Source organism: Cercospora beticola, chromosome 7, assembly GCF_033473495.1.
Source record: "Cercospora beticola chromosome 7, complete sequence".
NCBI lineage: Eukaryota > Fungi > Ascomycota > Dothideomycetes > Mycosphaerellales > Mycosphaerellaceae > Cercospora > Cercospora beticola.
In genome coordinates this window covers 65,233-83,678 of record NC_088941.1, presented here as the reverse complement: position 1 = coordinate 83,678, position 18,446 = coordinate 65,233, and the positions used below count along the sequence as shown (strand labels likewise).

The 18,446-nt window shown below is 53.0% G+C and overlaps 8 protein-coding genes across 8 annotated transcripts; 4 read left to right on the top strand and 4 right to left on the bottom strand.

Annotated features, from left to right (window-relative positions):
• Window positions 1–653: 653 nt before the first annotated feature.
• RHO25_010286 (uncharacterized protein) lies at window positions 654–1,193 on the bottom strand (the record flags this gene model as incomplete). Its single annotated transcript, XM_023602794.1, has 1 exon — window positions 654–1,193. One exon carries the CDS (start codon window positions 1,191–1,193, stop codon window positions 654–656), a length of 540 nt encoding a protein of 179 aa, XP_023451485.1.
• A 240-nt stretch (window positions 1,194–1,433) lies between these two features.
• RHO25_010285 (uncharacterized protein) lies at window positions 1,434–3,734 on the top strand (the record flags this gene model as incomplete). The annotated part of the gene is made up of 2 exons (XM_023602795.2): window positions 1,434–1,446; window positions 1,507–3,734. 2 exons carry the CDS (start codon window positions 1,434–1,436, stop codon window positions 3,732–3,734), a joined length of 2,241 nt encoding a protein of 746 aa, XP_023451484.1.
• Window positions 3,735–4,107: 373 nt separating this feature from the next.
• Window positions 4,108–4,632, bottom strand: RHO25_010284 (uncharacterized protein; the record flags this gene model as incomplete). Its single annotated transcript, XM_065603280.1, has 3 exons — window positions 4,108–4,308; window positions 4,373–4,552; window positions 4,618–4,632. The coding sequence occupies 3 exons, from the start codon at window positions 4,630–4,632 to the stop codon at window positions 4,108–4,110; spliced, it is 396 nt and encodes a 131-aa protein (XP_065459352.1).
• Window positions 4,633–5,754: 1,122 nt separating this feature from the next.
• RHO25_010283 (uncharacterized protein) lies at window positions 5,755–6,565 on the top strand (the record flags this gene model as incomplete). The annotated part of the gene is made up of 2 exons (XM_023602796.2): window positions 5,755–5,815; window positions 5,868–6,565. 2 exons carry the CDS (start codon window positions 5,755–5,757, stop codon window positions 6,563–6,565), a joined length of 759 nt encoding a protein of 252 aa, XP_023451490.1.
• Window positions 6,566–7,804: 1,239 nt separating this feature from the next.
• On the top strand, window positions 7,805–8,335 carry RHO25_010282 (uncharacterized protein; the record flags this gene model as incomplete). The annotated part of the gene is made up of 1 exon (XM_065603279.1): window positions 7,805–8,335. One exon carries the CDS (start codon window positions 7,805–7,807, stop codon window positions 8,333–8,335), a length of 531 nt encoding a protein of 176 aa, XP_065459351.1.
• Window positions 8,336–8,732: 397 nt separating this feature from the next.
• Window positions 8,733–9,363, top strand: RHO25_010281 (uncharacterized protein; the record flags this gene model as incomplete). Its single annotated transcript, XM_023602797.1, has 2 exons — window positions 8,733–9,218; window positions 9,271–9,363. 2 exons carry the CDS (start codon window positions 8,733–8,735, stop codon window positions 9,361–9,363), a joined length of 579 nt encoding a protein of 192 aa, XP_023451618.1.
• Window positions 9,364–12,993: 3,630 nt separating this feature from the next.
• RHO25_010280 (uncharacterized protein) lies at window positions 12,994–13,365 on the bottom strand (the record flags this gene model as incomplete). The annotated part of the gene is made up of 3 exons (XM_023602798.2): window positions 12,994–13,026; window positions 13,082–13,180; window positions 13,243–13,365. 3 exons carry the CDS (start codon window positions 13,363–13,365, stop codon window positions 12,994–12,996), a joined length of 255 nt encoding a protein of 84 aa, XP_023451489.2.
• A 3,064-nt stretch (window positions 13,366–16,429) lies between these two features.
• RHO25_010279 (uncharacterized protein) lies at window positions 16,430–18,233 on the bottom strand (the record flags this gene model as incomplete). The annotated part of the gene is made up of 2 exons (XM_023602799.1): window positions 16,430–17,980; window positions 18,036–18,233. 2 exons carry the CDS (start codon window positions 18,231–18,233, stop codon window positions 16,430–16,432), a joined length of 1,749 nt encoding a protein of 582 aa, XP_023451488.1.
• Window positions 18,234–18,446: the final 213 nt, after the last annotated feature.

Sequence of the window (18,446 nt, the reverse complement as noted above, 5' to 3'; positions counted from 1 at the left end):
ACAGAATTGACTTGGTGCTGGGAGTGATGTACGGAGTTTTCGGCGTTCAATATCGCGGCGTTTGGCATATTGGTCTGAATTACGGCCATCGTCGTGCCGATGACTAATGCTTCAGGCGCGGGCCAGAAAAAGATACGCATCGCGTTGCCCGAAGCATGAGGTTCATCGAGAATGGCCTGAGCGATTCTGTGCGCGGCTGCATGCGCAGATGCTTGATGCGTAAACTGATGTCCGCTGCGCTCATGGAGCTTCCACGGCTTCAGTCCGCCGAGTCGACGAGACTATTGCGACAAGGTAAGCCACTGCACAGTACAGTTGTCTTCTTGCAGAGCACGATTACATGCAGAGATATCATGCTCGAGAGCCCTGGGCGTTCTGTGCTTCAATGCGTGGGTATCCTCCTGGCTGTAGCTGGGCGCGGACAGACCATCCGCGAGCCAGCTTAGAAGATTGGCGACAGACATTTGCGATCAAAGACTTTTTAGCAATCAGAGTGTCTGTGGATACGATACGTCCTCGAAAAGGGCGAGGTCCTTCCAGAGCACGTGCTGCGCCCGCTTTGGCGCAGTGGATTGGCTTCCCGACTTGCAGTATCGACCATCGCCAACGGGTCTTCCAGTATTCGTCCAGATGTGGGTTGAGTCGTTCGTATTTCACGAGGCACCTCTCGGCGGGAATGAGCTCTCCTTCACCACACCGTCCTTGTCGACCCTCACAAAGCGCAACACGCCCAACTCAAGCCAGCTGCCTTTCCAGGCGTCCAGCTTCATCAACGTTCCTTCGTCCTGCAGATCCGGCACCCAGAATCCGCTCTCGAACTCCTGCTGCTCTGAATTGATCGCCTGCTCCAGCAAAAGTTGTCGGTTGCTCGGAGGCCTGCCTGGCCGCCTCTCTGCTTTCAGAGATGCCAATTCCTCGTCGTGTCGACTGAGATACTCTGCAATATCGGACTTGATTTGATCAAGATCAAGTGGATGCAGGGTCTCCGGGAGTCTGTCTTGGAAAAATGCTACCCGGTCCAACCAAGGACGATTCTGCTTCTGACGGGTAGCGTTGATATTTGCGACCCGCTCGTCTCGGGCACCAGCATTTCGAATCCTTTTGGCATCGCGACTGTTCTCATGGAGGGCGTTGATTTTGGCACCCTTCTTCTTGTGAACGTGCTTGACGATCTTGCTGTGTTTCGACGGCATCTTGACTGCTTTCTTCCGGTGTTGTCGATTTGGGACTTGCCTCTGGAAATTTTGGCTGAGGCTCCAAGGCTACGCACGTCAGTTTCTTGGCGCGACCCGGATCGACGCGTGCCTGCTGGCGTTTGACGCGCCGCAACTCCACCAGCACTTCCCGACCCATGACCGCTGCAGCTCGAGAGTGCAGGACAATAGCACGACAATACGATATGACCGCGACGGGATACTAACAATACAGACATCATGGGCATTCAAGGTGAGCGCCTCCTCTCCACCGCACTCCCCTCCCCTGATCACCATTGACGCCGCCCAACAGGACTCTTGCCGCTGCTCAAGAGCATCCATAAGCCCACCCACTTGCGCAACTTCGCCGGCCAGACGCTCGGAGTCGACGCCTATGGCTGGCTGCACCGCGGCACCGTCGCCTGTGCCATTGAGCTGGCCGAGGGGAAACCAACCCGCAAGCACATCGACTTCGTGCTGCACCGCGTTCGGATGCTGATCCACTTCGGCGTGAAGCCATACCTGGTCTTCGATGGCGACTATCTGCCGAGTAAGTCACACACCGAGAAGGAGCGGGCGGCGCGGCGGAAGGAGAGCAAGCGAGTGGGATTGGAGATGTTGAGAATGGGCCGGCCTTCGCAAGCCCAATTGGAACTGCAGAAAGCTGTGGACGTCACTCCGGCAATGGCACGCGAGATCATTGAGGAGCTCAAGAAATTGGGGGTGACATACGTCGTCGCGCCGTACGAAGCCGACAGCCAGCTGGCATATCTCGAGAAGCAGGGTCACATCAATGGTGTCATCAGCGAAGACTCCGATCTCCTGGTCTTTGGCGTCAAGTGCCTTCTCACCAAGCTCGACCAGTACGGCGAATGCATCATGGTCAACCGCGCCGACTTCACTTCTGTCCGCGACGTCAGCCTGGTAGGCTGGACTGACAAGGAGTTTCGCATGATGACCATGCTCAGTGGCTGCGACTACTTGGCAGGCATTGACAAGATGGGCTTGAAGACTGCCTACCGCCTGGTCCGCAAGCATAAAACCGTGGAGCGAATCGTCCGGACAGTGCAGTTCGACGGCAAGATGAGAGTGCCCAAAGACTATCTGGAGCAATTCTACCGGGCAGAGAGGACATTCCTGCACCAATGGGTCTTCTGTCCGGAAGCCAATTGTCTCGTCAATCTCAATCCGCTCCCCACAGGCCTGACTGCAGAGTCTATGCCATACATTGGCAGCTATGTCGAGTCCGATGTAGCTGCAGGCGTGGCTTGCGGCGACCTTGATCCCAACACTAAGAAGCCGATCGTGCTCCCGAACACATTCAACAGACTCTGGCAACCACCACCGAGACGCACAGTATCAGCTCCCCTCGAGAAGCACGCCGGCAGACCCATCGACGAATTCTTTAAAGCACGCCGCGTCCCTCTTGCTGAGCTCGATCCCAACTCCCTCTCCCTCACGCCCAGCCAACTGCGACTCCTCGACCAACAAGGGCCAACCTCGTGGTCTACTACGCCTGTGACTGGGACCCAATCTGCCTCACGCGTACCGGCTCCGCGTTTCTTTGGTGGCTTGCGCACCGCCAATGTACAACCACCGTCTTCAGCACCACAGATTTCCCGCCGCACTGTTACTGATCCTTTTCCAACTCATCGAGCTTCTCCAAAGCGGCAACGCTTATGCTCAGACTCTGGCATCACCGCCGCCATGAAAGGAGGCCAGGGCGTTGAGTCAGCCACGAGCAAGTTCTTTGCCAAAGCTGCAGCACAGCCTAGTCCGTCAGTGCGTCGCAAGTCCAGGCGTGTAACGGAGGAGTTCGACTTGTGGTCGGACGATTCTGTTGCTGAGGCGCTTGCGGCAGTGACTCAAGACCCAGAGCTCATCGAGAAGACCAATGTCAAGAATGATGCGGACTCTTCCGAGAAGACCGCCGTCCCCGCGTTGTCGTCTCCCCGGAAGAGAAAGAAGCTACAAGTGTTCGCAGATGGTAACGATGCCACAACCTCACAGTCGACGGTGGACACCAGCGAGACAAGTACTCAGTCGCAAGCGTCTTTCAGCACGACAGCAACGTCCGTCAGTAGCAGCACACAAGAACACAGCGTCTTCAGCAAGGGCGTTCGCCTTGACTTCGAGGCCATGAGATACGGCGAGACATTGATAGGGAAGAAGACACTCTCGCGCACAGCTTCTGCCCCATTGTTCTCTCGTACGCCAGTCAAACAGTCTTCAACACTGCTCCTCAGTCCGAAAGTCGAACAGAGCCCCGCGGACATTGACGATAGCGGCATTGTGCTTGAGTCGCCCCCAGGATTGCCAGCTGTCGAGTTTCGCTCCGATGAGGCAGAAGCCGACAGCGCAGTCATCAACGAGGATAAGTGGCGGGACGTGGAGAAAGAGCCAGCTTTATTCGGCCATGCATTGTCAGAATTACCGGTGAAGGGCAGCGAAGACCTGCTCGTGCCAGAGAGCCCGAGCGAGGCTTCAGATGAGGGCAAGAAACCGGCTCTCAACCTGAGTCGGTTCGCATTTGCAGGGTAGATGGAGAGATTCTGTTCAGAGAAGATGATTGATTGAGAAGCTACCTGTTAGCTGAGCAGCAGAGTGCAGAGAAGGAGCAGCGCAGCAGCGAAATGTGCACAGAGAAAAGCATGCATGATACCCAGTTGGAGACGAAGCGATTACTGCCATGACTACCACGATGTCATTTTTGTGGAGCGTTCAGCGTTAGACAGGCATTATACCGAATACTATGGTGTACAGAATTTCGCAGTGACCTTTTACCTGCTTCTGACATGTACTACTCCTGAATGTGATCCTCTGTATCTGTTTGCTCTGGACCTCCCTGGTGCGGCTGACACCGCGAGTAGCATCATGTGTCCTCGTGCATCGCCTTCTCTCACGATCCAGACAACTATATCCGCAAGAGCATGCCCTTGCCCACTCGCAGCTGTGTTGCACAGGCCTGTCCGGCGTAAGGCTCCTTACCCAGGTCTTCCAGTTTTAGACTCGAGTCCTCAAGGTCTGCTTGCAATTCGTCAATTCTTCGATTCATGCGAGCATCTTCAATTGCCTGAAGCAGTCTCCTCGTTTCCGTGACAAGCGATTCAAGTTGCTATCGATCACTCGTCAGTTCTCAATCCTTCTCAAACAGAATCGAAGGCAGCTGAGCACGTTACCTTTCGTGTTTTGCTCTCCTCGATTTCCTTGTTCCGGTTTCGAATAGTATCGTTGCAGAATTTGAAAAGAAACACGGCGGCGAAAATGACCACTAAGAATAAGAGGATCGACGTTGCGATCGTTAAGACAATGTTCATGAGGTCGACCCAGAACGTTGGATTGACGCCTCTTGGCCGGAGCTTTGTGGTGTCTGTAAGCTCAAGAGCTGGCTTTATATTTCTCAGGGCGGTATTGTCACACGTACTGGAGAGGGTCCCATGGCTGGCGGCAAGGTTGCTATGATGAGGCTGCTGATGCAGATTCGCTGCAGGTAGAGGAGAAAGATGATGTGGTGAATGAGATGCTCACAGGCGGAAAGCTGCGGAAATCTGGACTTCGAGCAGCGCGACTATATGGTACTGTGGATATATGATAGTTTGGCTATGTCGTGTGCAGAACCAGAAAAATGCTCAACAGCACATAGTTGCTTTGCACAAATCTGTCTCTCTCCACAAGTGCATGCTCACAACTGCTTCATTGGAAGCTTGCATTATCAGAGCCCAGTTATGGAGTGTCCGCCGCGAGATCCGATGGCAAAGGCAGCTGAATGCCAATGGAAGTAGCAGTGACGATAGTCGGAAGTCATGGTAAACTTGAGAAAGATGCAGACGAAGTGCTGGCTGGTGCAACACGTTCACACCATCGGCAAGAACAAATGAGGAAGAGTGAAGGCCAGCTCATGTCAAAAGAGCCTGCAGTATTACACTGGCAATGAGCGGACTGAGACCCATCCCAGGCTGACCAGGCCACTTCTGCTGACGGCTCGGACGTTCACGATCTTGTCCAGAGCATATGGTCTTGCAGTGCTGCTTTGCCTGTCATTACAGGTCCACGAGTCTACCGCTGATTTGTACCGTCAAATATATTTGCTCCCGCTCCACGTAATTCGAAGCGGCAGAGGTAAGCCAACGGGTTGTGTCCATCCATCTATCCGTCCTTTCCCCTCTAATCAACCAGTGGTTTGGTCGGTACAGTGAATAGGAAGGAATTCAGTTTATGTATGGAAGGAAAAGAGAAAGCCGCGCGAAGGAAAAAACGCGTCCAAGTCATGTCCGCGGCCACGTGCCGTTCTTGGCAACAGTGGGGAATTGGGGCAGCAGCGACTAAGGGACCGGCCTATCACAAGTTACGTATTCACCACAAAGCAACGCATTTGTGACTCGATCCTCGTTCACTATTTAGACTACTCTTGGTTTTCTAGCCTTACAGGAGCAGTCAGTCAGGACATCCAACTTACCTGCGACGAAGAACCACCACGGCCTTCCACGTCCTTTGACTCCGACAACAATACCCCACCAACCCCTCGAGCACTTTTCGAATACCCCGCCAACGAGCACACAACATGTCGTCGAGAGGCGCCACGAGAGGCCGCGCTGGCAAGTTCGGCAAGGCAAAGCGAGGAGGTAAGGATCCAACACAACACGTCAGCGTGTACATACACTGACACATCTCCAGGAGGACGTCACTTTAGCAAGAACCTCGCTCCCCTCGATGCAGATGGAGCAGAAAGCTCCATGTGGGCAGACCCGGCGGAGCAAGACGATGACGACTCTTCAGAGGAGGAAGATTCTTCAGAGGAGGAGTCAAGCGAGGAGGAAGGCGGACCAGCCTCTCAGCAAAAGGAGATGACACGTGAGGAGCGACGAGCCGCGGCAAAGGCAAAGAAGGAGGCTGCGATCAAGAAGAAGCAGGGAGTCGTCGAGGCTGGTGATCTGCCACCAAGTGATGACGATGAGGATGAGGATGATGATATGCCTGCGAATCCAAACCACAGTGCATCCGCTCGAAAGCAGGCGGACAAAGCACCACCGAGCGCAGAAGACGCGGAGAAGCAGACCGCAAAGGCGAAGAAGACTGGCGACCTCTCACAACTGTCGAGGCGTGAGCGAGAGGCACTGCAGGCTCAGCAAGCAAAGGAAAGATACCAGAAGCTGCATGCGGAAGGCAAGACGGAGGAGGCCCGAGCAGATCTGGAGCGGCTGAAATTGGTGCGAGAGCAGAGAGCTGAAGCTGCTGCACGCAAGGAGGCCGAGAAGCAAGAGCGTGAATTAATTGACAAGGAGAAGAAGGAGCAGATGGCGAGACTCGAGCGTCAACAAGCACAGAAGGCTGCACGAGGTGGCCGCGGAGGCAAGAAAGGTGGAAAGGCCTGAGGTTGTCTCGAAGGATCTTGTTGTGCTGCGAGTGGAAGTTGATGATGAGCGTCCTTGCATAGTGCAGCGATTGCGCGACGATAGACGCATGGCATGGCTGCGGCCTGTTCACGAATTGAAGAGACTTTTGCATTCAACAGGCCTCTCGGTGCTCATCAGTTGGTCCCCTTACGCTAACGACTCTACAGTGACATGCTGAAATGCCAAGTGGCCTCTGCTCCAGCGGATCCGATTTTGGAGCAGAAAGCACTGCTTTGCAGAAACGGCTGGAGGCTCACAGCAGCCAAACAGGTTGTCCTCTTCGCCTGGCGAGGGCTGATTAAGCATCGTAGAAGTCCTTGTTGGAACTTGGGAGCGAGAGGACGGGCGGTTCTTGCCAGCGTGAGGCAGCAATTCAGGCATCCAATTTCGTGAAAACTGACCGCTCTTGACCCTTCCTCCACGTCCGTCACCGTGCGTCAACCTATCCATTGTGTCTGTCATTGGTACAGCCGGACCCAACAACCAGACCTGCTCAAGCTAGCTGCTCCATGGCCCGACTTCCTCGCCCGGAGGATCGAGGGCAGGAATGCCAATGCACACCAAGACCACAGCATATATACACGCGATTCCACGTCGACTTTCACGCTCTCCAACTTTTCGTCATGCCTCTGCATGAACACGAACACCCCTCACCGGTGAAGTAGCTCGCTTAGGTCCGAGGAAGCAACCAAGCTCACGTCGCCATGGTTGGGCAGTCATTGAACGGAGTGGGCACCCTTGACACCTGCATGCCAAATCAGGTGGCGCTGGTGGAACTCTATTTCGTGCTTTGTTCGCCCGCGGTACAGCATGAATATCTCCGGCTTCCACGAGGAGAAATGCGTGGAATCCGGTACAGAAAGTCGTGAAACGACGAGATGCATAGCAAAGCATAGCAACATATGAGATTCGAGCTTGAAAGAGCAATCAAGACCATTCCACGCAGGAACAAGGCAGAACCAGCCTCGCCCGAAAACTCACTGAAGGTCGAAATTTGGCCTTGAATCAAGACTTTGATCAGGTTCGTGGTTTGTGCGCATACATGTACTGAAGAAGTCAGCAGAGGACGCTGACGATGTGAAGATTTTCCGGCAGTCAGCCTGTGAATACGCTGAAGTTCCAGCGTACTCAAAGGCGCTTCAATCAGCGCAGCAACGACCAGAGGGTGCACGAGACAATATATGTGTTGATCTACCCAGTCAAGATCGAGGGTACAATATGTCCTTTCCAGAGTCCCCGGGTGTTTCCTCAAGCGCAACACCTGCTTCCGAGCAGAGTGGCGAATCGTCCTCAACTACAGCACATTCTGCTGGTGTTCCAGCGCCAGGCCAGAGCGTGGCCCAGTACCTAGAATCGATATGTGTCAGCGGAGTGCTGGCAATCAACGACCGCGATTTTGACTATGAGAACAACGATCTCCACAAATGCGTCGCTCCAAGCTTCAGAGCACATTTTGAGAACTTCCCGCACCCGTTGACACTTCTCGAGCACAGTACTCTCCTACGGCAGACCATCGAAGCTTTCCCAGCATATCATGCCGAAGTCAAGAACATCAATTCTGAAGTCAAGGAGGAGAGAGGAGAGGCGACTGTCTACATGGAGTCGGAGATTACTGGAGCGCCAGAAGGGGTGAAGACGATTCTTATGAACGAGTTCAAATTCCGAAAGGTTGATGGCTGCTGGAGGTGTTTCGTTCATCATGTCATGAAAGGAATTGGCGATCATAGTCCGATGATGAACCAATTCTGAAGACAGATGTCAGAGCTGGCTCATCGAAGGGAGAATGAGGTGGATCACACACTGCGTGCCATGGCGTTCTCGAAAGACTCAAGCCCGTCCGAATATGTCTCATCTGTCCAGTGCAACAATCTCAGACGAGCAGATCAACTGTCCGAACCTTGTCAGCCCATTTACTCGCGTTCTCACATGAGTGCTTTCATATGCTGTTCACCTCTGAGCCGTTCACTTCTTGGACCCTTGTCACATGCACGGCGAGCACAAAAGAACTTCCACCGCTTCCCATCAACCTGACCACCTAACACACTGACAACCACGAACACAAGTCGCACTCATCTTCACCGCACCTACTCCCTTCAACACCAATTCAACTTCAAACAATCAAGCTACGTCCCCACCAACCTGCAAGATGGGTCTCATCAAGATTGCCGTCGCTGCTCTCGGCGCCATCAGCGCAGTCACTGCTCGTGTCGCCCAGCCAGTCGCCGCTGTCGACACTGTCACCTCCGAGTCGAACCACACCCTCACCGCCACTCTCTTGCCGCGAGACCCTCTTGCTCCCAATACCGCCACCTGCAAGAGCTACAAGATCGACAACTCGCGCTTCTACGTCCTCAACGTCGGCGTCCCACCACCAGCCGACCCCGAGTGCCACGACCTGCTCCGCGAGATGATTGTCTACGTCCTCATCAACGCTGGCTCTGGCTTCGCCTGCTCTCGCATCGAGGGCGACCAGACCTCTCTGCAGTTCGAGACACCAGACGTCCTCGACAACCAGCGTAAGGACGACCGCAACAACGAGCAGCTCGTCAACGCTCTTCAGCACGTCTTCCCGACTGTTCCCTTCTGGCATGAGGGCATCTGCCACTCGGGCGAGTACCCGCGTCCCAACTACGTAAGTTGACACCTTCACGAGTGCATTTTGAATTAAGCTGACTTGACAATAGTGGACCGGCGACCCATCCAACGCCAAGCGCGCTCTCGAGGATGGTCGCGAGGCAAATGAACAGATGGTCTTCACTGACTCCGAGTTGGCCTAAATGACCTGCTTTTCCCACCAACTCGAAGACTGCCCGACGTACGCATAACACGTTCGACAATGACGGGCGGGACTCCCAACATCCAGGTGCTTCGGTCAAATGAGCGAGGTTTCACTGTGCACTGCGCTGTTTCCATTCGCACGCTGCATCAAAGGCACTAGCCCTGCGGCGACATGATGGGTTCACTGGGTCGAGAAGATATGATGCTCTGTATGCCATCGAGTGGCTGCACGGCCGCGGCGGTACGCGAGCACTCTTCCACTGACCAGGTATGGGCGTCGACGATCGACGCAAAGCTAGCTTTATGAATGAAAACGATATGATTGCATTGATCGACCATGATTCTCACGTGAAACCAGATCCGGTCGATTTACTTTGTCGACCGGTGTTGTCTCACGACGGTCAACAAAAGAGGTAGGGCTGTGATAACGTTCCGAGCGACAGGATGTAGCAAATATTTGGTTGATTGCTACGGGTTTTTGTGTTAGTTGAAAGGTAGTGCCTGGGCGTGCCCGACCTTTGGGTTGCTAGAAATAGCTTGGCCTCCTCCAGCTTCGTTCCCTTCTCATGCGAAAGATGCCCACACCCACCTAGATACTCACCTGCTACCACCAATCCCTCCCCACCCAGGGGCATCGTCTCCGCCATTGTAGGTGCGTATGCAGCCATCTATGTGGCGCAGGCGACACCGTAGTAGTACAGCTGCTCGCCCTGACCACGGTTTTCCATTCTTGGGTTGGTGCTGCAGCACTTAGCGCCGCAGTCTTGAAGGATTTCGCCGCTGCATTGATCCTAAGAATTGGTCAGCTATCGTCACAACTGTAAGCGTCCCTTGCAGCGAAGTCTACCCTGTAGCAGCAGGCCGATTGCTTGCAAGCCATCTGTTCAGAACCATTAACAATGTTCATCTGTTCTCCAAGAGGTGTAAATCATACCGCGAGGGAGGTCAATCCCAAGACGGAAGCGAAGATGGAGATGAAGTTGACTATTGTGGCGGTTGAAGTGTTGTTGTTCGGAGATGTGTTGTGTCGTTGTGTCTGATGCTTCTTTCAACTTGACAGTCGATGGACTGTCTTATATATTGGTTGAGAGCCGACTGTGCCGCTGCATTCCATCGTCGCCGGCGGCAGAATACGAGCAATACCTGTGCTGCGGCCAACGCCGGACTTGCTCGTGAGGCAATTGTGTATCTCCTGGCAAGTGAAACGGCCGTACAACCATGGATTGCTGACGCTTATGCTTGCTAGTATTCAAACAGTGGCTCGTTGAGCCTCCCTGACGAGGTCAAGCCGAAGACATTGTGTGACGAGAATGTCGACAAAGATAGTACTTAGGCATGGATTGCAATCCCTATTGCTGAGCTGGATCACAGACTGGGTTCGACACTGCGGCCGTATTCTTGTTCAAACCGTCTTGCATGTGGCTCTCTTTGCATTTACATATGGAAATAGTCTCGCAAAAGGGTCATTACATCGTGCGAGGTCCTCCCATAGTTCATGTATGGTGAAATGCCACTACTAATACAGCTCAACAACATGCAAATTCCCACGGTTGGGGTTCTGGATGGCTGTAAATGCATTGCTCCCTCTTGGCGTGCTTGCAGCAGGGAGATGCCTCACTTCGGCGGGCCTTTAAGTAACCCGAAGTAGTGCTTACATTGATAATTATTGGGTAGGCAATCGGCCTCTATACAAGCCGTCATCTCTATATGGGACACAGAAGGCAAGGTACAGATCAACTCCTTGGCATTTAGACTTTTGCGACAACTCTAGCAGTCAGTACTTGCATCCCCGAATCTGCTTAGAAGAGGCCTTTCCCTTGCATCGCTATCCAGGGGGGGTTGATGACGAATTGCTTCGTCCAGATCAAAGCTTACACCCATGTGCTCAACGTAAGCTTGTGACGAATTTGACACAGCCCTATAGGGTACATGGGAAAATGGTAGGGTTTCGCAGGCAAGAGGCCTAACCGAACATTCTGAAACACGACTGCTTATAGGCAAATGTAAATACTGTCATCTAGAGAGTATAACGATGGCTAGTGCCCAAACGTCAGTCTCAGGACCGTTGCGGGGCACGAGAGAGTGCTACAGATGCCTCCTCTTGCTCCCAGATTGTTGATATGTAAGCGGTCGGTCTCTCGAGCTCATGGAACGTGCGTAAAGCGATAAAATGTCATGTTTGTATGACTTGTCACCTATATCTCACGCCTCTAGCCGCTTGGCATCGCAGGCTTGATGCTTGTGCCGCTCTACTGGACCTCCGGCTTTCTCAGATTGGCAAGTTTCAAGGCCGTCATCTGCTCACTAAGGGTTGTCTTAGTACGATCTACTCAAATTCCCTTTACTCAGCATCATGCATTGGATCAATATCATTGGCTAGCGCTATACAGCTTGCCTGGCCTACGGGCACTGCTTGACATACAGCACTGACCTAGAGCTCCACTCACTAGAAATCTTTGGAGCTAAGACAACAGCCCTCCTCCTTGCCTTTATCGGTCCTACTACACCTACCTCTAAACGTTGCCAATAGGTCCTTCGAAGCAAGCCCACGTGTAGTGGAGCTAGCTTGTGTGAGAAGGATGACAAGCCTTGTCACGGCTGGATAGCAACGCAAACTCGAGGTACGTTCGAACCGATGAGTACTACAAAATTTTGTTCCCAGAAATCTACAAGGCCTCAAGAATAGCCTACTTGCGGGCCTTCGTCGATGCCGCTTTACCACTCTCCTACCAGATGAACCCTCTCTCCTCCAGATCTTGCTCCGCAAAGCGTGGAAAGGAGTGCCTACAAAATTCTGAACACCCTCGCAGCGTAAGCTGACTAGTGTTACAGAATGAGTGCGAAAGCGATACCATCAACGAAGCTCGCATCGCTTTCGTTTCTGTCCCTATATGGGACAAACGCTTCGAGATGCTGATTGCCCTTCCAGTACTGCCCGCATAGCACGTATCCGATACGATAAACCACTGATCTCGGGCTGAGCAGAAGAGAGGGCAGCTTGGATCGTGCTTCGAAGACAAGCAACGAAGAGTGCAACGCAATCGTGATCGCTCCGAAACATATCATCCGTTCCCTAGCGACCAAGCTGAGCGACGAACGAAACACTTCGACATCGAGGCTCGGGACGACGAGAGTCTCGCAGACGGCAAGTATATGATGCACCGTGATTTGGAATGAAGAAAGCTATCTGAACTGTGGTCAAGCCAAACATTGTCTCTCGGGCTTGAAGCCATGACAGATCGCGGTTCGAGGCGAGGAGGCGGTGGGGAGGCCAACAAGACCTATTGCGAACGCTTAAACATAAGAGAGGAGGGAAGATCTCGCCGGCAATAGTCGGTCTCTTCAACAGGTCAGTCGCATACCCCTCAGCAAAACACGAAGCTTTGGCAGCGGAGTTGTAAAGCTCTGACCTTTCTGTAGCGAGACGATGTGTTTCGTATCGCTCAAGCATTGTGGTCAATTGGTCTTTGCACCTTCATCTTGCTCCCGAAAGAAAGAGCTAATCTGAACGTGTCTTAGGGATGAGCTCTTGTAAGACAAGAATGGTTTGCATACAAGATCACTACAGAGCAGTCATCGCCGTCTGGTCGACCTCGACTGCGTCACCCTATCATCCTCTCGCTCGTTCTCTATTCGATGCTGTATGGTCCATCTTCCGCACACTACAAGCCAGTATAAGCTTCAAGTCGTACAACTGGTCCACGGGTTGACACATACGCAATATTGCTTGTAGGAGGACTCTTGAGTTGCTTTGTAGGTGCAAGCATTCTTTGGAGGACCCTTGGCCATGGAAGGATCTCCTTCGCTGGGCACGCACTACGTGCAGAGTCTTGTCAGAGTTCCAGGTCGCTGACACGTGTTCAGGCTTCAATACGCACAGTCCATGACCATGATTGTGGCTCCTGGCAACCATTTTGCAGGTGTCCAGCAGAGAAGCAGGCTGCTGCATTGGTGCAGGAGATGTAGGAGGCAACTATCGTCAAGAGAATCGATGACTTCATCTTTGTCGCTTTGTATTCGGGTGTTGGAAAGCAGAGACGGGCGAGTGGTGACCGCAAGAGAGGAGTAAAACAAAGAGTAAGTGCGCGGCAAGACTGCCAAAAATGATTGCACTCATTGTGCTTTTGAAAGTGCACAGCCTCTCCCCAAGTCTCGAACATCGGTGACCGCTACCTATGTTCGATTGATGAGCCGACTCGCATTGTGCGTCTGCTAATACAAACAAGCATTCAGAAGGTCTGCTATGGTCTTGACCTATGCTGTCGCCAATGAGCTCTCCTCCAGCGTTAATTGGATGTCTGCACAATCCTTTCGAACTACGAAATTGAACCGAGAAAGTGAACGCCGCGAGCACGAGGCTAGACACGACGCCCAGAGCGCCAGATGTGCGAAGCGAAACGTAGCTTGGATACTCCATCGGATGGACCTCCGTGGCCCTAGACCTGTGGGCTCAGTAGAGGCAGCCGTCGATATGCTGGGCGGCGGCGACGTTTGCATATCTGCTGCGGTTCGGCTGAGAGCTTGCTGTTTCCGAGTTACTTACGGTTTATGAACAGGGAACATAGCAGTCATGCAGCCAAGTGATGCCAGTTCATTCCAGATGCCCATGCTGTGCTGTGTCTCGGATCTGGTCGGTATCGCCGGAGGCTATGTCCTCCCTTAGGCTAGTGTGATTATTATGCGGCATTGAACATCGCTTCCACTCGAACTCGGTTGGGATATAGGCCGGGGGGTGTCCGTTCTCTTGCTGATTGCACGAGGCATCCCCAGAAAGTGGCCCTCTATGGCAACCAGTATCGAGCGCGATTGAAACGGAAAGCTGTCGAGAGAATGGCGAAAAGCGCAGTCCTGGGGTCATTAGTGCCACCCGGCTGAGCATCGGAAGAATGAGAAATCCTGAGCGCTGTCGGACAATCCTTGCCAGGAGGTGGCGTAGCTCCTTCGCCATCACCAATAAGTCCTAGAATATTTGGTGAAGTCGTTCGTTCTCAACAATGGGCGGAAGCTCAAAGTCATCTCATCATCCTATGTTCCGTAGCTATAGTGCTAGCAGGTCTGGACATATAGCCCAACCCTCTAACTTACTGTAGGCATACATGCAACCATTGGAAAGTCACAAATAAGTCGCAGTGCCAAGGTAAAGGCGCCTGTGGTGAACGGATCATGATTGGAGTCATTTCCCGCAAATTATTCATCGATCAAAGACTGGTTCTGACTCGGGATCAGCCATTTTCAAAGTTCGCCGAGCAATGGGAGTTACGGCAGTACCTTTTGGCGCAAAGAGGCGAACGGATCTTGCGCTTCGACACTTTCGTTTCGGACTCCGGACAATAACGACAGCCGTTTATATCTCTCCCCAAGGATAGCCGGGTCGTCGAAGTTGTCCGTAATGCCTTCTGCGGTCAGATCGTGCTATAGATAAGCAAAACATCTGAGGAATGCTGAATCGAGGAGCCTAAATGGTCTCTTGTTGGTGCTGGAACGAGATCTTGCAATATTCCAAATCGGTAATACAAACTATCTTGTACATTGTTAAAGTTCTTGTCGAGTCCAGCCGGAGAGGACAAGTTCGCTCCACGCTCACCTGTCCGCATCAGCTCCTTCATTGTATGTAGGCCTGAAGTACTTGACCTTTGACCTGAGTCGGTCAGACCGGAGAACAATCATGCTTACAATCTTGCAAAAGGAGTAAATGCATGAGACAGTTTCCAACTGAACAGATGGCCGGATCCTAAGCCCAGTTGAAGACATGCCAAAGTCTTACCAGTTCTCTCGAGTACCGTTCAGACGCGACGATTGATGGATTGCCGTTCGATCTTGCATGTCCATTGCACGACTCGCCTAGTCGATGGTGAACTCTCCGTTATACTCGCACTATATCAGAGGATCAGGGCCGAGCCGCAGAAAAGTTTTAGAATCAAGAACGCACGCAGTACGACTTCAAGTACGGTCCAAGTGTTACTTTCCACTCGCAGTTATTGTCTGGAGGTCCCCTAGCCATAGAAGGATCTGCGTCGCTCCTTCCGCACTACGCTCACGCCAGTTAGAAGAGCTTACTGTTGCGATGTGATTGACCGTTTTTGCGTACAGTCCACGACCATCCTTGCGGTTCCACACAGTCGTTCGCTTTGTAGCCGGCCGAGAAGCAAGACGCTGCGTTGCAAGCGGATACGCAGGGGATCACGGTGAGCAGGATCGTGGACTTCATCTTTGAAGCTGGATAGTTGAGCCGGCGAAGAAAAAAAGATGGGCAACGTGTGGTTGCCAGGCACAATTGTAGACAAGTTGGTGGCACTGAAGGGCGGTGGGGGAATCCTGAAGTTATCATCAGTCAATAGCCTCTGTTCGCAGTCTCGACTGACGAGGCCTGCTAGCTCCATCGAGCTAGAATGATAGACGGACAACGCACTTGTGCTAAGCACGAGCATCTATCAGGCTTGCTGAGGCTTCAGTCTATGGTAGCGTGAAAAAGATGCCATTTCACTTTCGGAATGCGCACAGAGTCTCTTTGCACCACTTGCTTGGACCAACGAGGCAGGCAGGCTAGAATCTAGTCACGGAGCCCCGTTTTGCGAATGGCAACTGAATGCGAGTCTAGTCAGATTGACGCCCCTGGTCACAGGTCTACAGCAGTGCCTCGACACAGACACCTTCTGATGCGCTGGTTGGGACTGATGTGACGGAGGCCGTGATCGATGGACAACTCGACTAAATGATTGAGCGTAACGCGATCGGAGGCCAACGAGTCACTCTGCAAGTCTTGGAGGGGCATGTCTATCGCTTTCATTTTATGCGGCCAAATTGGTTCGATTTAGTCATGGAAAAGACAAAGTAGAACTATGGAGCAGCTCCACTCGGCGACCGCTATCGATCGCGGTCGAGGTACAAAGCTGGATGTAACTCGCTCGCAGCAATCGTGGAGTTCTCGGAAGCAATGCAGCGACGCGCGTTCCGCGGTTACCGCGCCTGCAGCTTTGGACACACATAAAGGGGCTCCGAGCCTCCTTTGATCTTTGCCATCCCTCTCGTCCTTCCAAGAAACGCTGCAAGGCTGTTTTCATCCGCTCATGGCAAGTTCAGTGTCTCCAAGTCATTGGTGTTGCCGTTGGCCATTTCTTCCTCGGTGAAGAAATCGATGCAGTACTCCAGCTCGCAGTTCTGGTGCTTGTCGACAAATTCCGAAACCTGATCGGGCGTGCTGCAAAACTGCCGCGCCTTGCAGTCATAGCAATCGAGCTTCTCATCTCCTGCCCGGAGACGCAGAGCCGTCAATTTCAGTGCGAGACCTTCGTCCTCACCTCGGCGCCAATGCGTACCTAAGCGCAGCTCTTTCCGCACCGCATCACGCCACTCCTCGCTTGTCAACCAGTCTCGTGGGTCTGCGGTAGCAATCTTGTTGTTGGTGGGTGCGTCCAAACATTCCATTTCCTCCCAACACTCATCAAACCATTTTTTGTTTCTGCAGCGGGCTCTTGAGATTTTTCTGTTGGTGATGTACAGAATGCTGCAGGCGGACTTGGAAGATGATTTGTCGTCCTGCTGGGCTCCGATCGGTGCGGTGTCGTCCTCGACCTTGATCTCGTCATCGTCGATGATCACGATGGGTGTTGTGTAGTCTTCGCCTTTGATCCGTGCTTCTGGTGGAATACCTCGTTCCGTGGTAGTGCCATGATCGGGTTGCTCTTGTGGCTGACCCTGCTCGATGCCCACCATGATTTCTTCATCGTCAGTATCTTCCTGGACATGGTCTCGTTCGCTCGCCTGGACGTGGTTGCGCTGTGCCGTAGCATCACTGACATCAATGTCCTCTTCCGTTTGGCACTCCTCGTCTGTTCGTTCAGATTCAGCCAAGAGATCGTCTCCATCCACTTGCCCTTTCATCCAGTCCGGAACCAGTTCCTTACTGACAGGCCTGGATCCCAATACACTGCGGTCCTGCAAAGCGCCTACCCATTTCTCCGCCTTGGACTTGCCCTTGGTCTGGTTGAAGCCGACGTGCTCCATCCGCTCACAGCACCTCAAGAGCTGCAAAGCGCGATTGTATTGCTCTACCTCAGGCTGAGGATCCAACTCGTGTTGCCAGACTGGTAATATCGAGTTCTTGTCCAGGTATTTTCTGGGCAGAGTATTGATGGTTGGGTACCAGTTTCTCAGTGCTTCGTGAGCAATGTCGAGTGCGTCGTCTTGTTCTTCCCGAGACCAGTACTTGACATCAGCGCTTTTGTAAACAAGCCACCATATTGCATCGCCCAAAATTTCTGCGTTCCCATCTCTTTTCGCTCGCCTTTTCTCGAGAGCTCGAGCGAGGTCGTTGACCAGCTCCTCACGCTCGTCAAGCCGCGCTGGATCTTGCAAAACGCTTACGATGTCTTTGAATGGCACAAGCCCGGTTTCCTTGAATACAGCATACGCCGGCAGGAAAGCCGCTGTAAGCATGTGGCCGTCCAAGTCGCGAACATCGGGGAACTCGACATAAGCAGCAAGGCGAGGTCGGCTTCGATGTGCCCCGTTGTATACTTGCTTTTGCAGAAACTTTCCGTGGCAAGGCACAGCTGCGTCAACCCTCTCAATTTCCTCCTTGGATATTGCGATCGATTTCGGAGCTCGCCTCTTCGCCTGCGTATCAGTAAGTATAAAGCCAGTCTTGTTGGTGGAGAAGAGCAGAACTGACCTTCACGGTAGGTCGCCATTCTTCCTCTTCCCTATCCTCATCGCTGAAATCGCTTTCATCGAATCCGACCAATTCGTCACGACTGCGTCGATGATGGGCAGTAGCCAGCTCATCAAGGCCTCCTGGAGCTGCGAGGAACGCCTTGCTCAGCTTGGGACGAACGCCGCTTGCAGCTCTCTTGCGCTTGGGGGTTAGCATGATGTGCGCAGCCGGACGTGCACCGTCAGGCCGATTCGAACATCGGTGAGAGCTTCTCCGCCAATGTTGGGCTCCAGGTTGTTGTGCGGCTCGAAGACAAGTTTGTTGCCAGTTGGCTGTGCAGATCAAGCAAGACCGGATTCTAGCTGATTTAGATAAGGCACAGAAAGCGGCGCCTCCGGATCATCTTTTGTTTGCCGTGGGGCGTCTACT